At 42.7% G+C, this 22,097-nt stretch overlaps 1 protein-coding gene across 4 annotated transcripts in view; it reads left to right on the forward strand.

The window, feature by feature from the left end:
• The first annotated feature begins 84 nt into the window (after window positions 1-84).
• Window positions 85-22,097, forward strand: part of LOC113259036 (dihydroxyacetone phosphate acyltransferase) — a 39,784-nt gene continuing 17,771 nt past the window's right edge. Inside the window, exons 1-6 of one of the 4 annotated variants that reach the window (XM_026504183.4) lie at window positions 85-349; window positions 8,784-8,966; window positions 16,017-16,193; window positions 18,598-18,727; window positions 21,344-21,471; window positions 21,793-21,868. In XM_026504183.4, coding sequence (XP_026359968.2) covers window positions 275-349; window positions 8,784-8,966; window positions 16,017-16,193; window positions 18,598-18,727; window positions 21,344-21,471; window positions 21,793-21,868 — 769 coding nt within the window. In that variant the 5' untranslated portion in view covers window positions 85-274. Of the gene's footprint in view, window positions 350-395; window positions 516-7,364; window positions 7,564-8,783; window positions 8,967-16,016; window positions 16,194-18,597; window positions 18,728-21,343; window positions 21,472-21,792; window positions 21,869-22,097 lie in introns of those variants that run through there. The other 3 variants (XM_057307636.1, XM_057307635.1, XM_057307637.1) reach the window with 3 other exon arrangements.

The raw sequence follows: 22,097 nt of genomic DNA on the forward strand, positions 1-22,097 counted from the left end.
CACCGCGGTACCGCCCAGAGCCCGCGGGGATTTCGGCCTCGCGGTACCCCCGCTTCCGAGTTACGCGGTGCGCGCGCGCGTCGCAGGTCCCGGCGCGGCTTCCGTCCTGGTTAAGATGGCGGCGCCCGGGGTCCTGTGGAGCGGCAGTGGAGGGTGCCGCCGCCCTAGGCTAGGTCGGGCCGCCCAGCGCGGAAGAACCGCCCCCAGCAGCAGCAGCAGCAGCACCACCGCTTAGCAAAGAATTGCAGGCCCCGCCCGGGACGGCAGCCGCAGCATGGATTCTTCCAGTTCATCTAACTCTTTCTCCGTCGGCTCCGCCAGTCCCGGCGCTGTCGTGCTCCTGTACTCGGTAGGCGCCCAGGGAAACGAGGCCCGGGGCGGGGCCACGAGAGGGGACCCCACCCGCTCGGTCCCGGCCTGCCACGGGCCACGACCCCTGGCCCAAAAGAGTGGGTCCCAGGGCCGCACAGGAGGGGTTAGGTGGTTGACTCGGTTTCCAAGGCAACGGTGTATCGGTGCGTGTGTAAATGTGTTTATGCTTTTAGAAGTTTCTCTGGGTGATGGTTCCTCTGATTCTTTTCCACTCGTTCCTTCTTGTTCCCTCCACCAGGCACGGGGCCTTCAGAAAGCCCCTGATAAAGGAATGAGGCGTGAGAATTGGATCTCCGTCTCTAGCGAGGGCTGCCTTTTCATTAAACCTGAGAAACCTGCGGGTCTGACCCGGCCTGAGATACATCAGCATGCGGCTCCCCACCCCGCCCTTTCGCTGCCGTGCTGTTCCTGGGATAAAAGTACTTGGCTTGTATGTGGGCATAGAGTTTGTAAGACGTAGAGTTTTTAATTTAGGAAGATTTGGAACTTCTGGAAATTTTTATTGCGTTTTTGTCTTCCATCCTTACTTTTTGCAGAAGTGATTTTGGAAGACAACTAATGCCACCCAGCCTCTCCCAACTTGCTTCCAACCGCCAGGGCTCCTCTTCCCTCTCCTGATTTTAACTGATCTTTTTTGACACCACAGTGTTGGTCACTCACAGTGTATGTGAAGAAATTATGAGGTGAACCTTTTGTAGTTCTCAGGATTGCACAATTCTGGGGCAATATATTTTTTTAACGGATGTATATTTTTTTAACCACTAAATTAACTTTTATCTACTTTACAAGGAAATAAAAGAATGCATTTTAAAAGCATGTTACTGTGTCCTGCAGGTTAGTGCCAATTTTGGACTTTGATATTTGCGTAGGAAAGTCATAACAGGGAAAAGACAAAACAAGATTTAAAAAAACTCAGTTTCAAAAGAGAAGAGATGTATAGGGCTATATGTCGAGGAAACAGATGTTTCTCCGTGTCCCAAAGAATACTGGTGTCCCAGTTTGTATCCTCGATGTGGAGAGCTCTGGGCTTATAATTGTTGTCAACTGTCCACTTGTGTGAGGATTTTTACACTTTTAACCTCTCTGCTCATTGACCTTCTCACCCCACAGCTCTGTGGTAGAACTATTTTGGCCTCATTTTCTGACTCTGCTATTGCAGAGCTGACATGTAGGGAAGCCGGTTGCTGTGTCCATCTGACTTGCCATAGGTAGCTTTTTCAGCCCTAAGCCGGTTTGTGAGTTGACTAAAACTTTGCACTTGTGAATTAATAGAGAAGTTTAAAACTTCCCTATTTACCACTGGTTCTTTCATGATAACACTTTTGCCAACTTTTTCACATGAAAAATTAAGGCAATTGTATGTGAGCTTTTTCTGCTTCTGAAGCTGGGTAGAACCCTCACTACTCTCATAACCGCACAGTATACTTTCATCACGACATGACCTTTTTCTTACTATTTCAGACTGTCCTTATTTCCTCAGCCACACCTATTGTGTAATACTCCATCCAATGTGAGAGTAGTGCTCAGAGATATTTAAGAAACACCTGATTGCAGCAAACATTGCAGCACTCATTACCTACAGCGTCCTACTCGTTATTCTCAACTTCCAAGATGGGGAAGTGTAAGATCCACCCCTTGCGTCCATGGAATTGAAAGGAAGGCATGGCAATAAACAATTACAGTTGAGATAAGGGCAATGACTGAATCCTGCACAGTGTGTTGTGGGAGGAACGGGAAGGAGCACCTGACCTGTTCGGAGCTTCAGAGAAGGTTTTTAAGATGAAAGTGACACCTGAGCTGAGTTTTTGAGGTGTGACTGGGGGATGAGGGAGGAGAGGAAGACTGGCCTAGGCGTCCATGTAAGAAAGCCACTCCTTTGCATGTTTGGGAGAACCAAGTAGTTAGGTAAGTGTGGAATAAAGGAGACGTGAGAAACAAAACTAAGGAGGTAGGCAGAAGGTACTTCCTAGGGGGGCGTTATATATCAGGTTTACACACCCGTAAGGATAAAATCTTCACTTTCTAACGGAACACTTCAGGATGATCAGATTTGTATTTTTGAAAGTCTAAGAAGACTAGATTTCTGGAGTGGTTATTTGTGTGGATAACCTGTACTTGAGTAGAGACTGCAGGAGGAGAATCTGATTGGAGAAGGAATCTGATGCCGAAAGCATGGAGATCAGCAGAACACTATTGCAGGAATTCAGAGAAGTGATGAAAGCCTGAGGCAATGGCAGTGAGCCTGGGGAGAGGGGAGATGGGTGACTTTGTATGATATTTAGGACCGTGGAAATGCTGTGGCGAAGGAAAAGGAGGTTTCTGTGATTTGGCACCTGGGTGAGTGTTGATGCCTTTGCTGATAGGAAATCTGGGAAGAGGAACAGGTTTAGTCAGGGTAATATAATAATTTCAGTTCGGGATGTGTTCAGTGTGAGATGCCAGTGGTAAAATTAATGATTTTTAACTTATGGATTACTATGTTATGGACCTGATACATCACAAGATGTGGGGGAGACATCCAGATAGAGTTAGAAATATGGTACCAGAGCAAAAGAGGAAGGTCTGGTCTAAATACATGGATTCGTCAGACATCAGCAAGTAGATTGTATGTGAAGCCATAAGTCTGCCTGCAATCTTTGAATGAGACCACAGAATGAAAAGAAGACTGAGCTGGAGAATTACTGGCATACTTAGAACCCTGACTATGGCTTCCTGTTAAATCTGAATGAAAAATCTGGATTCCTTACAATATCTTACAAGACTTCATAATTGCTACCTCCCTGATTTTACTCATCCTGTGCACTGCGCTTCAACCACCCCGGCCTTCCGTTTCTCAGAAAGTAAGCATGCTCTCCCAAGAGTGCTCGCTGTTCCCTCTGTGTGGCATGCTGTTTTCCCGGAAATTTGCATTGCTACTCTACCCCCCCTCCCCCCCGTTTTTTGGTTTGTTTGTTTGGTTGGTTGGTTGGGTTTTTTTTTGAGGTCACAGCTCAAATATCACCTCTCAGAGAGGCCTTACCCAGCCATTCAATCTAAAGTAGCTGTCCAGTCACTCCTCCTTATAACTCTATTTTCTTTATATCCCCTTTCCAGTGTTGTGCTACAGTAGTCTTGTATTGACTCTCAAAGCTGATTGTTAATTTTCCATGATGTTTGTGAGCCCATTGTTGGAACACAGCTGTTATTAAAAATTAAAGATTAAGTTTTATAAATTTACAGTTAAATACAAAAGTAACAAATACTCGAAACTCGGCATTTCCTAATTTTTTTACTAGATTTTTCTGTTATCTACTCTTTTGAGGTTATTTATGTCTATGATACTTTGAGATGGAAATATAATCATGGCTACTACACATCTCTCCCCAGCTCTGTGTTCAGTGAGGTCATGTCAGTAGCTTGACATCTACCATGGTGGGAGTGTAAATGCCACAGAAATGGCGAATGCTATAAGTCAGGGCCCTCATGTAAACACTCACCAGCATGCTGCTGCTAGTATGCCTAAGTAAACTTGCTGTCTTTCCTTAAGGAAGTGTAGGCTCCTTCATTACACATTCTTTGTCTTGTTCATGCTTTATTCGCAGCCTGTAGAACAGTGCCTGGTACACTGTGGGCTTTCCATAACTATCTGTTGAATGAATGGATCCTCCAGAGCAGTCTGAAGGGAGATACAAGGAGAAGGCTGTTTAGCTACAAATAAGGGAGAGCTGCTATAAAAAGTAAGAGTGAGAAACAAAGGGGGGAAATAAACTACACCTTCTTTTTTGGGTTCCTCTTTGTATTGTGTTCCTAGATAAGTAGCCATGTAAATATATTTATTTTCTGATGGTAAATACTTCTCCATCATGGTTTAGGGGAGGCCAATGAATGAGTAGTTAACTCCCAACACCAGCTGCCTGTAGGAATCACTTGGAGTACTCTAAAAAAGCATTCTGGGGGCGCCTGGGTGGCACAGCGGTTAAGCGCCTGCCTTCGGCTCAGGGCGTGATCCCGGCGTTGTGGGATTGAGCCCCACATCAGGCTCCTCCGCTATGAGCCTGCTTCTTCCTCTCCCACTCCCCCTGCTTGTGTTCCCTCTCTTGCTGGCTCTCTCTATCTTTGTCAAATAAATAAATAAAATCTTTAAAAAAAAAATAGCATTCTGATGCCCAGGTACCTTTCACAGACCAAATTAATCAAGAATCTCTAGGGGCACCTGGGTGCTCAGTCAGTTAAGTGTCTGACTCTTTATCTCAGGTCTCGGTCTCAGGGTGTGGAGGCTACTTAAAAAAAAAAAATCTCTAGGGGGACCTGGGCAACAGTATATTTTTAAAGTGCCCAGGTTATTCTCATGCGCAGTCTGGAGTAGAACCTATTGGATTAGACATCGGGGTAGGACCAGATTGGGGGCAGTTTGAGCTTGAGCCTGTGAATATTGGGGAGCCATCATCAGCAGGGTTCAGGAAGTGGCTTCATTCAGTAATTTATTTTTTTCATTCTACAATGATTGAATTCTTACTAGGAACTGGGACTACAAAAGCATATAAGACACATTACCTACACAGACAAGAAGTTTATAGTCTTGTAGGGGCGATACCAATCCCGGTTAATGAAGCACTTTAGATGCTGTCGTGAAAGGCTCAGTCAAGGCTCAGAGGAGAAGGTGATCAGTTCAGTCTAGGTTGAGGGGAGAGTTGGGAATGGTACACGGAGGTAAACAGGAGCTGTGGTTGATGGCTACGTATTTCCAGATGAACAGTGTGGAAGGGTCTCTCTTTCTCCATCTCTCTCTCCTCTCTCTCTGTGTCTCTGTGTTTGTGTGTGTGTATATATATGTATGTATGTACATGTATACGTATTTGTAAATATTTTATATGTTCATGTATATATTGATATATATGGTATATATTTGTCTCCCCAGATGATTCTGATCCTTTTCTCTTTCCTTCCCCAAGACCACTAAGTGGAAAGTCTCTGTGTCCCCTTTTATCCCTAAAATTATATAGTATATAATGGTAGTTTATTGCATTGTACCAAGTCTGAGTCTATATATAAACTATTGTTTTACTAATGAGAAATGTGAAATTTGAGAAGGTTCTTGAAACTCAGAAGTAAGAGTATAGTATGTTACAAGGACTGCAGTTTTACACCAGAATCTAAAGCTTAGATTTTTCCCACATATATTCTCTATATATGTGGGCATTAAAATGTTCATGTTTGCATACTTCACATGTTTTACATGCTACCCTTTTTGTATTGAAACTCGTAAATGCTCTTCTGTTTATATTCTCCCTATGCCTCGTCATGTCCTCAGTTTAACAGTCTGCATCTTTTTCCGTTACTTCAACATTTAGTCATTCAGTTATGCATTTGGAATATCCAAATGCAGCTTGATGCTTGGAAATACAAAGAGGATATGTGTTTCCCATTTCAAGAGAATTGCATTTTAGGGAGACAGACATGTGAACAATTGCAGGGTTATGGCTACATACCCTAATAGATGTAGGTGGTAAGTAAAGACATTCTAATGAGAAGGGCAGAATCAATCCCTGTGGGCAGCTCAAGGAGGGTTTTCACAGCTGTGATGCCTGAGCAAGGATGACAGAGGAACAAAAAGGCCTTTGGGGCCCAGAGATGAGCGTGTGCCAAGGGCCAGAAGAAATTCCGCTCTGAATTGTATTAGGGAAATGCAAATCACTTGCTATTGAATAGACCTTGAGCATGGTGGCCTTGAGTCTGCAGAGGGAAGGACAGGCCAGGTCATTCTGTGATACCAGAAGTGGCTTAGGTCTTAATTCTAAAGGAGGTGGGGAGTCATTGAAGTATTTTAAGCAGGGAACAATTTGGTCAGAATTGTGTTTTGAGAAGAGCACATGGCAGCATGAAGGGTTGATTCAAAGGGGCAAGGAGACCAGTGAGGAGGCTATGGTGGTAAAGTGCCCAGGCTGGACCTGTGACTGAGTAGTCCTGCTACATCCTTAAAGGCCACCTGGACAGGATTAGATGGATGGTGTGTAAGGGTGAGGGAGGAGGGGTCTAGGATAAGGCAAAGGGAGGTACAAGGTACGGTGGTTGTTGAGATTTCTGGGAAATAATCGGGTTGTAGGATTGTGCAGAGAAGAAATGAGCTCAGTTTGGGGAAGCCCAATGGTGAAGTGTTTGCAACTAAATGTGTCTATGAGGAGCTCACATGGGCGAAGAGAACAGAGCAGGAGATTCAACAGCGTGTATAATTAGTATCTAAAGCCCGTCGAGTAGGTGTGAGGACTCAGCACGGTGTATGAAGGTAAGAGGGTTGGAGATGTTAACATTAGGGAAATGGGAGGAAAGAAGACATATGCTAGTTTTGGGGGGAAGTTTTCCCCTCAGGTTGAGAGTCGCTGGTTTAGAGCAATGAGGTGGATCTTCTGCTGTGACAAGAGTCGTGAATTAAAAACCAAAGTAGGAAAATTTCGGGGTGGTTGGAGGGAAAGGAGGGCACCCTTGAGAATGGTGTCAGGCCGGAGGGAGGTCTAGGAAGATGAAGACTAGAAAGAGACCAGGGTTTAATGATTAAATTTGAAAGAAATAATGCATTTTCTTAAAATAGCAGTGCATGAAAAATAATTCAGATGTCCGTTATTAAAAAATAATGCGGTGGAAGAAACTTAAATGAAAGGGAAGCGTTTATAACATGAAGTGGAAAAATCAGGTGGCAAATCAAAATGTATGTGTGTCAGGGGAGGGAATGTGTCTACATGCCCAGAGAAAAAGCATCCACTAAAATGGACCCTGGGTCATTGGACAACAGGTGATTTTAATTTTCTTCTGTGTGCTTTACTGGGTCTTCTAGATTTTTATAATGAACATATAGCACTTTGGTAATTAGAAAAAAATTATTTTTTGGCTTTAAAACATTTTATTGGAATCCTTTTGATAAAACCCTGTGCCTGTTAAAGTAAAGAAGTAGAAGTGACCTAATTGCTATTTAAGTGCCCCAGAGTCTCAAAGCACTTTTTCCCCAGTAAGTTGACAGTTGCTCTCACAGGTTAATGCAGAAAAGATGTAAGTTCCTACGCTCTGCCCAACCCCAGAGAGAAGACAGCCTCATGTCAGCAAAACCCATGGTAGCCAGGGAGAAGGGATGTGGCTCTTGGCTTCTCATCTCAGATGGAAGTGGCAGGAACCAGGCATGACCAGGCATCCCCACCCTCTCAACAGCACTTCTCCAAGAGGGTAAAGACCAAACCTCAGCCCTTCAGTCACCAGGGGAAAAAATGTATTTGAAGAAGTTGGGGGACACAAAGGCGATCATGCCTCCACTAAAATGTTTTTAAACAATATTTACTGCAGGAAAATGCTCATAACATTCGAAAAGGCAAGGTAAACTGTATTTGGCATGGTCCACGTTTTGAATAAAAACTATATATTTGTGTAGCTGTGAATGAAAAAAAATAAGGAAACTGGGAAGTGGTAAAGAGTAGTTATTCCTGGGGTATAAAATCATGGGCAATTTGTATTTACTTGTATGTTTCCAAACTTTCCATACACGGTGAGGAGTGTAGGAGAGAGGTTAGGAGCAAGGTCTGTGAAGCCATAAGGCTCAAGTTTGAATCATATCTCTGCCCTTTGCGGGCTGTGGAAGCCTGAGTGAGTTATTTTGCTTCTCCATGCCTTGGTTTTCCCATTGTTATATCTTTCCCGTATTAAGGAAGAGTGTCTTGGAATAGTGCCTGACACTTAGGAAACAACTGTACATGTTACCTATAATTATCATTATTACTATTATTACTTTTATAATCAGAAAAACAAAATTGTAAGAATTAACAATTCAGAAGTCATTGGTAGCCCGATAAACAGTGATTTCAAGGGCTGCTTGGTTGGAAGTTGAACGATAGGGAGTCAAAAGTGGGTGAGAAAGTAGTCATAGCGAGTACAGACTGCTTGCCCATAGCTTCTGTGGGAGCACTTATTTCTTAAGTGAATTTTCCTTTTATTTGCACCCATGTAGTTTGATTTGATTTGACATAATTTCGAATTTCTATCGTATGCTTTAATTTTTAAGGCTAAGTAGAAGAGGCAGACAAAACATTTATCAATGTGCTTGATAAAATTGGTCAGATAAAGTTGCTCGTAAAGTTGCTCAGATTATTCTAGAGCTTAGTGTCTCAATCTTTGCTATCTTTGTTAACTTTCCCAGAGGGGTACTGGCTTTACAAAGATCATAAGCAGAAATAATAAAGTATTATAATTCAACATCCATTTTTTGACCACAACTATCATTACATTTCCTTTTCTTAGTATAGGAAGACCTCTTATCAGTGCACTCTGCTCTTGTTCATATGTCATAGCATAAAAATGCTGGCATAGATGAAACCTTACCAGTGTAGTTTCTAATCTGTCCTAATTAACTTTATAGTATGTGCATTACTTTCTTTCATTTGCCTTACCCACAGAAGGAGCTCAAAAAATGGGATGAATTTGAAGATATTTTAGAGGAGAGGAGGCATGTCAGTGACTTGAAATTTGCAATGAAATGCTACACACCTCTTGTCTATAAGGGAATTACTCCTTGCAAGCCAAGTGATATTAAATCTAGTGTTCTCAATTCTGAAGAGGTTCGTTATGTCATTAAACAGGTAAGTGATTCCCTCTTCAACCACAGCCAGATTTGTTCATTGTCAACAAGGAACAACACAGGTTTGAGCTGCACAGGTCCACTTATACATAGATTTTTTTCAATAAATACAGTACAGTACTGTAAATGTGTTTTCCGTATAGTTTTCGTAAGAACACTTTCTCTAGCTTATTTTATTGTGAGAATACAGTATATAATGCATGTAACATCAAACATATGTGTAAATCAACTGTTTATGTTATTGGTAAGGCTGTCAGTCAACAGTAGGCTATTAATCAAGTTTTGGGGGAGTCAGAAGTTACACGTGGATTTTCAACTACATGGGGGGTTGGCACCCAGCCCCCACATTGTTCAGGGGTCAACTGTAGTCTGACAGGGAATGATGACAGTTGTACAGTCAATTACAATGAAATATGATACAAGACATGCTAGTGGGAGCCCAGTGTACAGGGGCACTAATTATAGGGCAAATAATTTTGTGTAAGGAATTAGAAAAGTGATTTTTTTTTAAATGATGCCTAAAAGATGGTTAGAGGTTTTCCAGGTGAAGTGGGTGAAGAAGTATTCCTAGCAGAGCAAATAACTTTTTCCCCATGGTTAAATCTCACTGCACAATAAAATTGCTGGAGAAACTTTCAAGAATCCCTGTGCGTAGATCTCACCCCCATATGAATTAAATCAGAATGTTGGGGAAGGAGCCAGACATCCTAGTAGTAGTTTTTAAAGAAGCCCAGTGGAGGGGCGCCTGGGTGGCTCATTTGGTTAAGCGTCCCACTCTTGGTTTCGGCTCAGGTCAGGTTCTCAGGGTCGTGAAATCGAGCCCCTTATAGGGCTCCATGCTGGGTGTGGCACCTGCTTAAGATTCTCTCTTTCTCCCTCTCCCTGACCCTACCCAACCCCCACTTGCATTCTCTCTTCTCAAAAAAAAAAAAAAAAAAAAAAGAAGAAGGCCAGTTGGTTCCAAAGTATAGCAAAGTTTGGGAACCACCAGCATATTTTAACAACTAGAGAACATGCATAGTCCCAGTACTAGAAGCAGTTCAGTATGATGAGACCGAAGAGAGCAAAGAAGGGGTAACATGGTAAGAATTTAGAGACAGGGGCCACATCACAGAGGGTTTTATAAACCATCCAGAGGGGGCATCTGGCTCAGTCATTTGAGCGTCTGACTTCAGCTTGAGTCATGATCTCAGGGTCTTGAGATCAAGCCCCCCCGTTGGGCTCCCACTCAGTGGGTAGTCTGCTGGAGATTCTGTCTTCCCCTCTTCCTTTCCCTTTGCGCTCCCCCTACTCGTGCTCACGCTCTCTCGCTCTAAAAATAAATAATAAATAAAGTAAATCTTATAAACCATCCGGAGGAATTAGATTTTATCCTACATACGGTGCAAAGCCATTGAAAGGTTTCAGGTCGGAGTGTGGCCTGATCAATTAATGTTTTAGAAACACCATTCTGCAACAAAGGAGACAGAAGTTTGGTTATGACACTCTTCCAGTAATCCCTTTGTGGGATCACAGTTGCCTAGACTGTGGTTGTAGAAACAGAGATGGACAGATTTAAGAAATTTAAGGTGTAGGGGTACCTGGGTGGCTCAGTCAGTTAAGTGTCCGAGTCTAGATTTCACCTCAGATCATGATTTCAGGATCGTGAGATTGAGCCCTGTATCGGGCTCCCTGCTGAGCATGGAGCCTGCTTAAGATTCACCTTCTGCCGCTCCCTCCTCCTCTCTCGTTCCCTGTCTTTAAAAAAAAAAAAAAAAAAAAAAAGGAAAGAAGGAAGGGAAAGAAAGATTGATTTCAGAGGTGGAGTATAATAGGGTGAATGACGGGAAGGAAGAGAGAGACAGGATGACAGAAGCATTCACTGAGATAGGGAATTTAGGAGAGGGAATGGGCTTAGGAGAAAAGCTAAGGTCTGTTTTGGACGTGTCATTTGCAGACATCAAATAGAAGTGTTCAATGGGCACGATTACCGCTTCTTCATGGCTGGCCCTCCCTGTCACTTTGTCCAGGTGCTCCCAGGCTTTGAGGTTTACCTTTAGATACTGTTCTCCATTGACTTTTTTTTTAAAGATTTATTTATTTGAAATAGAAAGTGAGTGAGAGAGAGAGAGAGAGCACACAACAGGGGCAAAGGGACAGGAAAAGCAGACTCCCCTGCTGAGCAGGGACCCCAGCGTGGAGCTTGATCCCAGGACCCCCAGATCATGAGATCAGATGCTTAACTGACTGATCCACCCAGGCGCCCCCCCCCCCCATTGATTTTTAAATGGAATTTAGTCAAGCCTACAACCTCAGAGAAATTCTTTATCTCTGCTGTTTTCTTCTTTTTAAAAATTTTTTTTAAAGATTTTAGTTATTTATTTGAGAGAGAGAGAGTGAGAGAGAGAGAGAGAGAGCACGAGTTGGGTGAGGAGCAGAGGGAGAAGCAAACTCCCTGCTGAGCAGGGAGCCTGACTCGGCGCTCAGGCCCTGACTCCAAGATCATGACCTGAGCCGAAGGCAGACACTTCTCCGACTGAACCACCCAGACTCCCCTGTCTGTTTTCTTCTAATTTGGGCATATGACCTATCCTCCTAATCCTTTTGGTTCAATCTGTCTGTCATGATTTATCATGGGGAAACTATTAGTCCTCTCTGACTGGACCTATTTCATAAGTGAAGTAAAGTTTCCTTGTCGATTAGAAGCTAAAGACAGTGGTTCTCAATACTGGCTCTTTGTTAGAATCACCTGGAGAACTTTTATAGAAAGTTAACTGTTATTTTCCACTAGTACGGAAACTCCATGAAGACAATTTTTATCTCTCTTCTGACTCTCTTTTTTTCCCCTGTATTCTATTATTTTATCTCTTTTTTTGCTGTATTCCTAGTGCCTAGCACATAGGTGCATTTGATAAGTATTTCCTGAATGAATGAATGAATGAATGAATGTATGAATGAATGAAAGAAAAAAATGCTTTTGTCCTGTCCACAGAGATTCTGATGTAATTGGTCTGGAATAGGACCCAGGCATCTTTTTCTTTTTCTTTTTTAAAAGCTCCCCAAGTAATCCTAATACAGAGCCAGGTTAAGTGTAACTGATACAAGCCAGTGTTTCTCAAACTTGGCTGTGCTGCTGAGAGAAAAAAAAATCACTTAATGTAGGTAGACTGGAATTGTTATAAACTCAGGGTTATGCAACACAACTGGGCCCTCTGTGTTACCCAAGAATTCCTCGTTTCCCCAGGGAGCTCTCCCGGTCTCCAAAATGGGAATGTCATTGTCACCCATATTCTTTCTGAGCCTCCAACCTTGGCCCCTTACCCTCAAGAGGTGACATTTCTTCCTACTTCACAAAGAAAATGTAAACCATTATATGACAGCTCTCAGCTTCCTGTGATCAAGCTGCTAATTTACCTGCACTGATAGCCTCAGTCTCTTCTTCCCTCCTGTTAAAAAGGGACAGAGAGCTCTTTCTCCTGTTGGGAGTTCAATCCCTCCCCTGCTCCTTTGCTCTGAATTTCACCTGCTCCGTCCTGCTCAAGGACTTTGCTTTATTGTCTGTCCCCTCAAATGTCTTCAACTTCTTCCTCTTCATTAGCTCTTTACCATCATCACTGAACTTGTTCCATCCTCTTCCAGCTGAAATCAGCCTCGTTTGGGCATATTGCTTCTCCCCTATGACTCAGCATTTCCTTTCCCACTTCTGCTCTACTCCTGGAAGAAGTCGGCTGTGTTTGCTATACTTGGGACTGTACTTTCTCACCCTCCGTGTATATGCAGCTCATTGGGATCCAGTTTCTAACCCACTGTAATTGCTCTTCCCAAGACTGTGAGTGATTCCTTCCTGATGGCTGAAATCAACCTTGTTGACATCCTTCATAGCCTTTGGCTCACTCTCCCACCTTTCTTTCTGTGATACCATATTCTCCCCCCTTATCCACCAAATCTTTTTTTTTAAGATTTTATTTTTAAGTAATCTCTACACCCAATGTGGGGCTCGAACCCACAGTCCCGAGATCAAGAGTTGCATGCTTCAACTGAACCAGCCAGGTGCCCCCCCCAACCAAATCTTGTTGATCTTTCCTCAGTTGTCTTTATGGGCTTCTTTTCCTTTGCCTGTCTCTTTAAATGCTGCTGTTCCTCAAGATTTTGTTCTAATCCCTTCTTATTTTTCCTGCTCACTGGGCAGTTTTATTTATTACCAGAATTGTAAATACCTTCCTTATGCTGATGTCTCCCTACTATATTATATTATTATAATAATTTGCTATTATAAATAAATAACAATATGTAGTAAATAATAATTGGTATCTATTGCTTCAGCCCAGATCTCTTTTGAGTTTCATACATATATTTTTATGTCTACTGGAATACCTACTTGGAAAATCCAAAAACATCTCACATTCAGGATGTCTGAATCAAGCTCTTTGACCCTCCCACTCCCACCACTGTACCGTGTGCATCCCCCCACACCCAGTTTTGCATATCTCCAAGAACGGCCTCTCCATATGCCTGCTGCCCATACCAAAAATCTGGGTGCCGTCTTCAGCTTCTTGCTTTCCCTTCCTGTGCTGTCAGTCACTAAGAGCTGGCAATTTGCTCTCCTCAATTGCTCTTGTCTGTTTCTTTCCATCTCTGCTGCCAACTCAGGCTGCCTTAGTCTCACGGAATGCAATGCAGCCATTGAAGGGCTTTTAGCTTGGGAAAGATGAGATCACTTCTGCATTTAAGATACCACTCAGGGGCGAATGGGTGGTTCAGTCAGTGAAGCATCTGCCTTCAGCTGAGGTCACGATCCCGGGGTCCTGGGATCAAGCCCCATGTTAGGCTTCCTGCTCAGCAGGGGAGTCTGCTTCTCCCTCTCTCTCTGCCCTTCCCCCTGCTTGTGTTCTCTGTCCCCCAAATAAATACATACGTAAAATCTTTAAAAAAAGAAAAGAAACCACTCAGGTTTGTGATGTGAAGAACAGACTGAAAAGGGACAACACTGGGACAAGGAGTTATAAAGCTATTGCTCATCTTTTAATCTTATCTAAGGTTTCCAAGAAGAAGAATCTGGAAGGATATACATATCTGTTGGGCAAATGAGAAGCCCGATTGCACAGAATAAGAGCTCAGGTCATTCTCTGCTTCTCTGCTTTCCTCCAATCCTAGAGAAGGCCATGCCTTCTGAACAGACCAGCCTACTCACCTGTGTCCTTCATCTGCCCAATTCTTTCAGATCCCCAGGGGACTAGTGTGTCCTCCTCTTCAGCCTTCTGCACAGGCTTAGCTGGCATCAGCACTTCCTGGTGAGGGGAAGGCCCTCTCAGCCATGTATTCATTCTTTTTAATGCTCCATTTCTTCTTCCTTTCTCATCCCAGCTCCTCAAACGTGTAGTGAGTCCTTTGCCGTTCACTTCCCACTTGCAGCAGGTTGCTGTACTCCAGTAAAGGTTACCGTGGATCTCCAAGTGACCCAATCCAAGGGGTTCCTTTAGTCTTCGCTGCATCTTTACTGTGTCAGTTTTTGTTGGACACACTCTCCTGCAGGACTGTCCTACCTTGACATTTATGGCATCACACAGTACAGTTCTCTTATCATCTTCCTTGTTAATCTCTTTATGAGTTCTTCCATCCGCTGGTTAAGTATTTCTCAAGGTTGAACCCGCAGCCTTCTTATCTTCATCCCTGCAGTCTCCCTGGTCCGTTTTATCCACTCCCGTCATTTCCATTTTCATCTGTAGTCTGGTGATGCCCAAACAGGATCTCTAGCCTTGGCTAGATTATCAGGGTTCAGACTCTTCTCTCCAATTGTTCTACTCCCTGCAGGTCAGCTACTTTATATGTCTCCAGACACCTCAAAATCAGTATATCTGCCTTCTCAACCCCTGCACCACATTGCCTTCTAGCCCTGCTCTCTAGCCCGAATTTCAGGATGGCCCCACCATCCATTCTGTTGCCCGAAACAACTGAGCTTCTCACTGCCCTTCCCCTTCCCTTCAGCACCTATTATTGCTTTTTGGGGGGTCTTTTCCGTCTCCGGTGAGCTATTTTGATAGTTTTCCAAGTGTACTCCCTTTTCCTAGGCTGGTTTCCTGAAATCCATCCTTACCACCAATCCATTGATTCCTCTATTTCCTTGAAAAAGATAAAATATGGAGCTAAGAGGATGATTATCCATTTGGGAAGGTACTAAGTGCCACTGAATTGTTTAGTTTGAAATGGCTAATTTTATGCTATGTTAATTTCACCTCAATTATTTTAAAAAAGAGAAGCTATTTCTCCACTGCATGTAATTTAGGAAGTTGGGATTCCACGTCCTACCCTCTCATCTTCTGGGCCTCATCCTAAAGCAGAACATTCTCCTCTGCTAAGGATAAATATTATTTATCACATAGACGCCATTCTTTTTCACCATGCTTGCTTAAGGCATCAAATTAGAGTTCCCTGAGGACAGAAATGGACTTATTCGTCCCCATCCCCAGGCCTAGCACACAACCAACATTTTGTTCTCTTTACAAAAGATGTGGTATGCCTTCGGAATAGAGTTCCAGTGTAAGATCATTGACTTTACTGGTTAACCTTTGATACTTCGGAGAGTTTTGTCCCAGTGACCTGTGTATGCGGTATAGTCCGAATGGTTACTTCAACCTAAACTTGTATTTTTACCTTGTATGTTACCTTGTATATTACCTTGTAGTAGCATGGAGCAAGCAGATGGAGTGCTGCAGCCATCTGCTGAAAGAAACTGCCAAATATCTGTGCTAGCACACTAGTTAGTTCATGGGCAACAGCTTATTTTAGAGAATTTGGCTGTAAGCTTATTAACAAATCAAATGGAAAGGTGAGATACTCTCCTAGAGAGCCTATTCTTTTTGAATTGCCAGTCTTTGACGTTGTCGAAATAGGATCATTTATCTACTTGAGTTATGTTGGAAAATAAATTATGTGAAACTAAATGAGGAAGAAAACGTCGCATTTTTGAGCTATGTAATATTGGTCCATTTGGAACTAGTCCTAGCACTTTGAGTGAATAGAGTTCTGGCTTCTTTTCTTCAGAGACGTATCCCTGCTTTCCCTTTCCTTCTAGCTTTCCAAGGAATCCCTTCAATCCGTCGATGTCCTCCGAGAGGAAGTTTGTGAGATTTTGGATGAAATGAGCCACAAACTGCGTCTGGGAGCCATCCGGTTTTTTGCCTTTGCCCTGAGCAAAATATTTAAACAAATTTTCTCAAAAGTGTGTGTAAATGAAGAAGGTATTCAGAAAGTGAGTATTGCTTGTTTAAAAACAACCTCTTCTACCCCTTAACGATTTCATCAACTCCAGGACCTCTCACTTTGCACTAAATGAGCAGGCCCTCGTCAGCAGGCGTCCAGGCTGGGCAGAAAAAAAGGCTTTGCTTCTCTGGGGGGTGATATTTTTTACTTTCAGACCTACAGACTTCAGACTAACTCACTTAGTCAGGTAAGACTTACAGACTAACCTCACGTCAGATGTCCGCCATGCTACAGAAATAATACCAAGAATTTCTGTGTATGATCCACCTGGTCCCCTTACAACATTTTCCTTATCCTCCCCTCAATACTCTGCTGTGTTTTTCCCGTAAACAAGGACATTCCCTTATGGTGCAGTTATCAAAATAAGCAAATCGACATTGATACAACACTAATACACAGTAATAGAGACCTCAGTCGTATTTCGTTGATCACCTCAGTTATATCTTGTATAGCAAAAGAAATCCTACGTCATGTGTTATGTTCAGCTTCCATATCTCTTTCGACTCTTTTAATTTAGAACAATTCCTTAGTCTTTGTGTTTCATATTAGTTTTGGAAAAAAACCAGACCAGTTATTTTATAGCATGTCTTGATTTGGATTTGAGTGATGTTGTCTCAGGATTAGACTCAGGTTGTAGGGCTTGAGCAGGACGCAACATTGTATCCTTCTCAGTGCAACAGATCAAGGAGCACATGGTGGCTGTCTGTCCCCTTACTGGTGGTGGTCACTTTCATCATCTGGTATCAGCTGCATCTCTCCACTTGTAAAGTTACCCTATTTCCCTTGGTAATAAGTATCGTGTGGAGAGATGCTCTAAGAATGGTTCAGGGTCCTGTTTTCCAGCATGGTCTCCTCCACAAGTGTTCACATTGACTGATGATTTTTCCCAAACCAGTTATTACTCTAATGATTGCCAAATGGTGATTTTTCTAATTTCATCTCTCAGGAGTGATTTAACAGTCATGTTATAGTCTGCTTTCTTTTGGAAGGAAGAGCTTTTCCTATTTTTATTCATTTATGATTTTTACTATTCTTTTTCCTCTTACTAAGAAGCTCTTACATCCATTGGCCTTCTTGTACATGTCTTTTAATATTTTATTCAGTCATTTACTTTACTTTCATGTATTTCTTCTTTTTTCCTCCAATGACTATTCTCTAGTTTGTTAAGTTACTCTCTGCCTGCCTCTCTCTCAAAGAATGTTTGGGGGCGCCTGGGTGGCTCAGTCAGTTGAGCATCCAACTCTTGGTTTCGACTGGAGTCATGATCTCATGGGTCATGAGATCAAGCCCTGCGTCTGGCTGCACACTCAGCAGGGAGTCTGCTTGAGATTCTCTCCCTCTGCCCCTCCCCCCACGTGCTCATGCGCTCTGTCTCTCTCTCAAAGAAATAAATGAATCTTGGGGTGCCTGGGTAGCTCAGTTGGTTAAGCATCTACCTTCGGCTCAGGTCATGATCCCAGGGTCCTGGGATCGAGTCCCATGTCAGGTTCCCTGCTCAGCGTGGAGCCTGCTTCTCCCTCTGCCTCTGCCTGCTGCTCTGCCTGCTTGTACTCTCTCTCTTCTCTCTCTGTCAAATAAATAAATAAAATCTTAAAAAAAAAAAAGAAAGGAAGAAATCTTAAAAAAAATGTTTGATATAGCCATCCAGACAATATTGACTGGCCCTGTCTTCTTAACTGATCATACATTATCTTACCTTGGTAAATTATATTTAGATTTCCAAAAAACAGATAACACATTGATCCTGGTGAATATTTTTGAGGCTGATAGCCTACGGAATATATCTGGAAGCTCAAATTCCTTCTAACTGAGGGCACCCATTCTTCCTGGTGGCAAGTCCAGTGTATAAATATAGAAATACCATACCTCTCATTTGTCCTCCTAATTCAGATTTGTTTTTATTAATCTACCTGAGAGACGCTTTGTTCCCTCTTACTGCACACAACCATCTAGCACATTGGTTAACAGCTGGCTTTTTAACTCAGACTCACTTCAGTTCCATTCGCAGCTTGGTCATTGATCAGATGCGTGACCATGTCGCAAATGAGGAACCTAATGTTTAGGCCTTATTTACAAATATGTCACATTAAACAATGCATGGAAAATGCTTAGTATGTAAAATGTTTAATATGGTGCCCACCTAATATGTTAGGGATCATCCCTATTATTATTATGATCTATAAAATTTACATTTTTAATGTTCTTGCATTGTGTGAGGTTATTTAACCAGAACTCTGAAATAAGTTTTCTGTATGTAGTAGGGGAGGCAGGAAGACATTATTAACCTTAGTATTCCCTCTGTACATATACCCATTCTTCCGTTTTCTGATGTGCCATGTGATTTTAATAATTGGAAAACTGAAAGTATTCAAACTGTGACATTTATTTTAAAGCTACAACGAGCCATCCAGGAGCACCCAGTTGTCCTGCTGCCCAGTCATCGAAGTTACATTGACTTTCTGATGCTGTCTTTTCTTTTATACAACTATGATCTACCGGTACCAGTCATAGCCGCAGGAATGGGTACGTATTGTTCTTCTCCTCTTTTAATTATAAAAATGACAATATTCATTGAAATGATTTTAACAGTGCTGAGGTACTTGAAGAAGAGGATGCAAATCCCCTCTCCCTTCTACCATTGACCCTGGTGTTCGATAGTCGGGATTAGGTCTCTCTGTGCTGTGCCTCAGTACAGACGGAAACAAGGATATGTGCACATGGGGGTTTGGTTTAGGCTTGAAAAATGAGATACCACCTTTATGTATGACCTGCCTTTGCTTTTCTTAATTGATAATTTATCAGTGTTTATCTCTAAGGTCAGTGAATAGATACAACTTTTTTCTTTTACATATTTTTAATTATGGTAAAATACAGAAAGCATAAAATTTACTGCCGTAACCACCTTTAAGCCTATAGTTCAGTGGTGTTAAGTACATTCACACCGTTGTGCATCCCTCACCGTCTGCCATCCACAGAACTCCACCTGCTTTTCCTCTTGCAGACCTGAAATTCTGTCCCCACTCAACACTAACTCCTCACCCTACTCTCCCCCCGGCCACTGGCCACCAGCATTCGACTTTCTGTCTCTAGGAATTTGGCTCCTCTAGGTACCTCGTATGAGTGGAATCCTACAGGATTTGTCCTTTAGTAACTGGTTTCCTTCACTCAGCATCATGTCCTCAAGGTCCATTCATGTTGCACCATGTTTCAGAATTTTCTTCCTATTCCTAAAGGCCGAGTCCTGTTTGATCGGACGTGTAGAGCACACGTCGTTTATCCATTGTTCTGTCCGTGGAAGCTTGGCTTGCTTCCACCGTTTGGCTATTATGAATAATGCTGCTATGAACATAGGTGTGCAAATACCTGTCTGAGTCTCTGCTTTAAATTCTTCCAGGTATACACCCAGAAGTAGAATTGCTGGGTTGTATGCTAATTTTATTTTTAATTTTTTTGAGGACCACTGTATTGTCTTCCCTAGCGGCTGTGCCATTTCACATCCCACCAGCGTAGTACACGAGGGTCTAGTTTCTCTGCATCCAACACTTATTTTCTTGTGGTTTTGTTTTTGTTTTTTTAATAGTGGCCATCCTGATGGTAGGATGTGGTATCTCAGTGTGCTTTTGATTTGCATTTCTCTGATGACTAGCAATGTTGATCATCTTTTCATGTACTTGTGGCCATTTCTGTATCTTTTTTGGAAAAATGTCTATTCAAGTCCTTTGCCCATTTTTGAATTGGGTTGTTTTTTGTTGTTGTTTCTCTTGAGTTGTAGGGGTTCTTTATATATTCTGGATAATAACCCCTTATCAGATACATGATCTGCAAATATTTTTTCCCTTCTCCCATTAAATTTCTCCCAAAGTTGACTTTGCACTCTATCAATGGATCCTTTGATGCACAGAACTTTTCATTGTGATGTAGCCCAATTTCTTCATCAGTTTCTTTTTTTTTTTTTTAAGATTTTATTTTTATTTATGTGACAGAGAGACAGCCAGTGAGAGAGGGAACACAAGCAGGGGGAGTGGGAGAGGAAGAAGCAGGCTCCCAACGGAGTAGGGAGCCCGACACGGGGCTCGATCCCAGGACCCTGGGATCACGCCCTGAGCTGAAGGCAGACGCTTAACGACTGAGCCACCCAGGCGCCCCTGTCAGCTTCTTTTGTTCTCTGTGCTTTCGGTGTCCTGTCCAAGAAATCGTTGCCACATTTAATGTCATGAAGTTTTACCTCTATGTTTTCTTCTAAGAATTTTATAGTTTTAGGTCTTACGTGTAGACCTTTGATCCATTTCGAGTTAATTTTGTATACAGTGTAAGATCAAGGCCCAACTTCATGTCTAACATTACAATATTCAGCAGGGTAGGTATACTGTAATTTGGTAGTTTTGTGGTTGCATATATTCTCCTACTGGTGCTTTTATTTCTGTAGGACTGATTCCAAAAAGCAGGATTGCTAAGGCAAATCATTGTTTATCTTCTCCCTTTGGAGGGGGCTGAAAAAGTTGGGATTCAGGCATACACCTTGGTTAATAAATGCAGTAAACAGTAAGGTAAAAATTGCCAGGGACTTAAGTACTTTAAAAGCAGTTTCATCTGTACAGATGCGTAAGGAAGTTCTTTGAAAATTAAGGAAAATGGAAAAAAAGGAGGGTTTTAAAACCCCTGGTAGAATAAAGCATCCCACACTTGCTTTATTTAATCTGTGCCACTAAAAGAAGGCTGATACTTGTACCTCATGGGTGAAAAAGGTGAGAGTTGGGCTGGCCAGGTGGCCAGCATGGAAGACACGTGCCGGTCTGTCATCAAGCAGCAGCACTCCTAAAGAACTCGGCATGGTGATGTGACAGAGCTTGTCACCTTGCCTGCTGTGGCCCCGTCTGTTGCCGGTCTGGTTGTAAATGCGGAGGTGCGTGGGGGCGCACGTGGTAGCCGCCCGGTGGGCCTGCCCACACTGTCCTTTCTCTCCCGTAATTCTATTAGACGTCCCTTCTCACGTGGTTTCAGCTCGGGAAGTATGATTAGCAGTATCATAGCGGTATCTTCCATACATGCAAACTTTCTTAACAGAATGTGAGGTTAGGTATTTATAGAAGTTTCAAGATCCGCAAATAAAGATGAACCCCTTCTTTATTTATTGTTTAGACTTCCTGGGCATGAAGATGGTCGGGGAGCTGCTGCGGATGTCGGGTGCCTTTTTCATGCGGCGCACCTTTGGTGGCAATAAACTCTACTGGGCCGTGTTCTCTGAATATGTGAAGACCATGTTGCGGGTAAAGGCAGATAATTTCCGAATACTTTCAAGCTGCATTTCCTCTCCACTCGAGCTTGAGCTTGCCGTAGGATCTTAAATTCTTCACTCCCGAATGGCCCGCTTGGCTGCTCGTCCCCCTGAAGGAATGTGCATGACCTCCATGGTCCGTTTACCCTGTGCGGCCCTCTTGCTTGAGTGCGCTGTGCGCAGTGTTTGCTCAGAAGGCCGGTGGGGGTGGGGGAGCAGCTTGGGGAAAGGAATCAAAAGAAGCATTTCTCACTTTGAGAGTAGGCAATGGGTTTTGTGTTTGTTTTGTTTTGTTTGTGTTTTCTCTTTAAAGAATGGTTATGCTCCTGTTGAATTTTTCCTCGAAGGGACAAGAAGTCGCTCTTCCAAGACATTGACTCCGAAATTTGGTAGGTCCTTTAGAGACTGAAAGAAGAATACAAACCCAGAAAGTGTGGTGTCATCATAGCTGCTAAATACAGCTTGACACTTTTTTTTTTTGCAAGATATTTTTTCTTTATAAGTGTAACTGTTTCTTTAAGTTGTAACTGTTTATATTTACGGGCTTAAGATTTAATGTACACTTCAGGATCTTCCTGTTTTGTATCCGTGTTTGCTCCACATTTCACTACATACAGA

The sequence above is a fragment of the Ursus arctos genome, unplaced genomic scaffold (genome assembly GCF_023065955.2).
Source record: "Ursus arctos isolate Adak ecotype North America unplaced genomic scaffold, UrsArc2.0 scaffold_53, whole genome shotgun sequence".
In the NCBI taxonomy this organism is placed as follows: Eukaryota; Metazoa; Chordata; class Mammalia; order Carnivora; family Ursidae; genus Ursus; species Ursus arctos.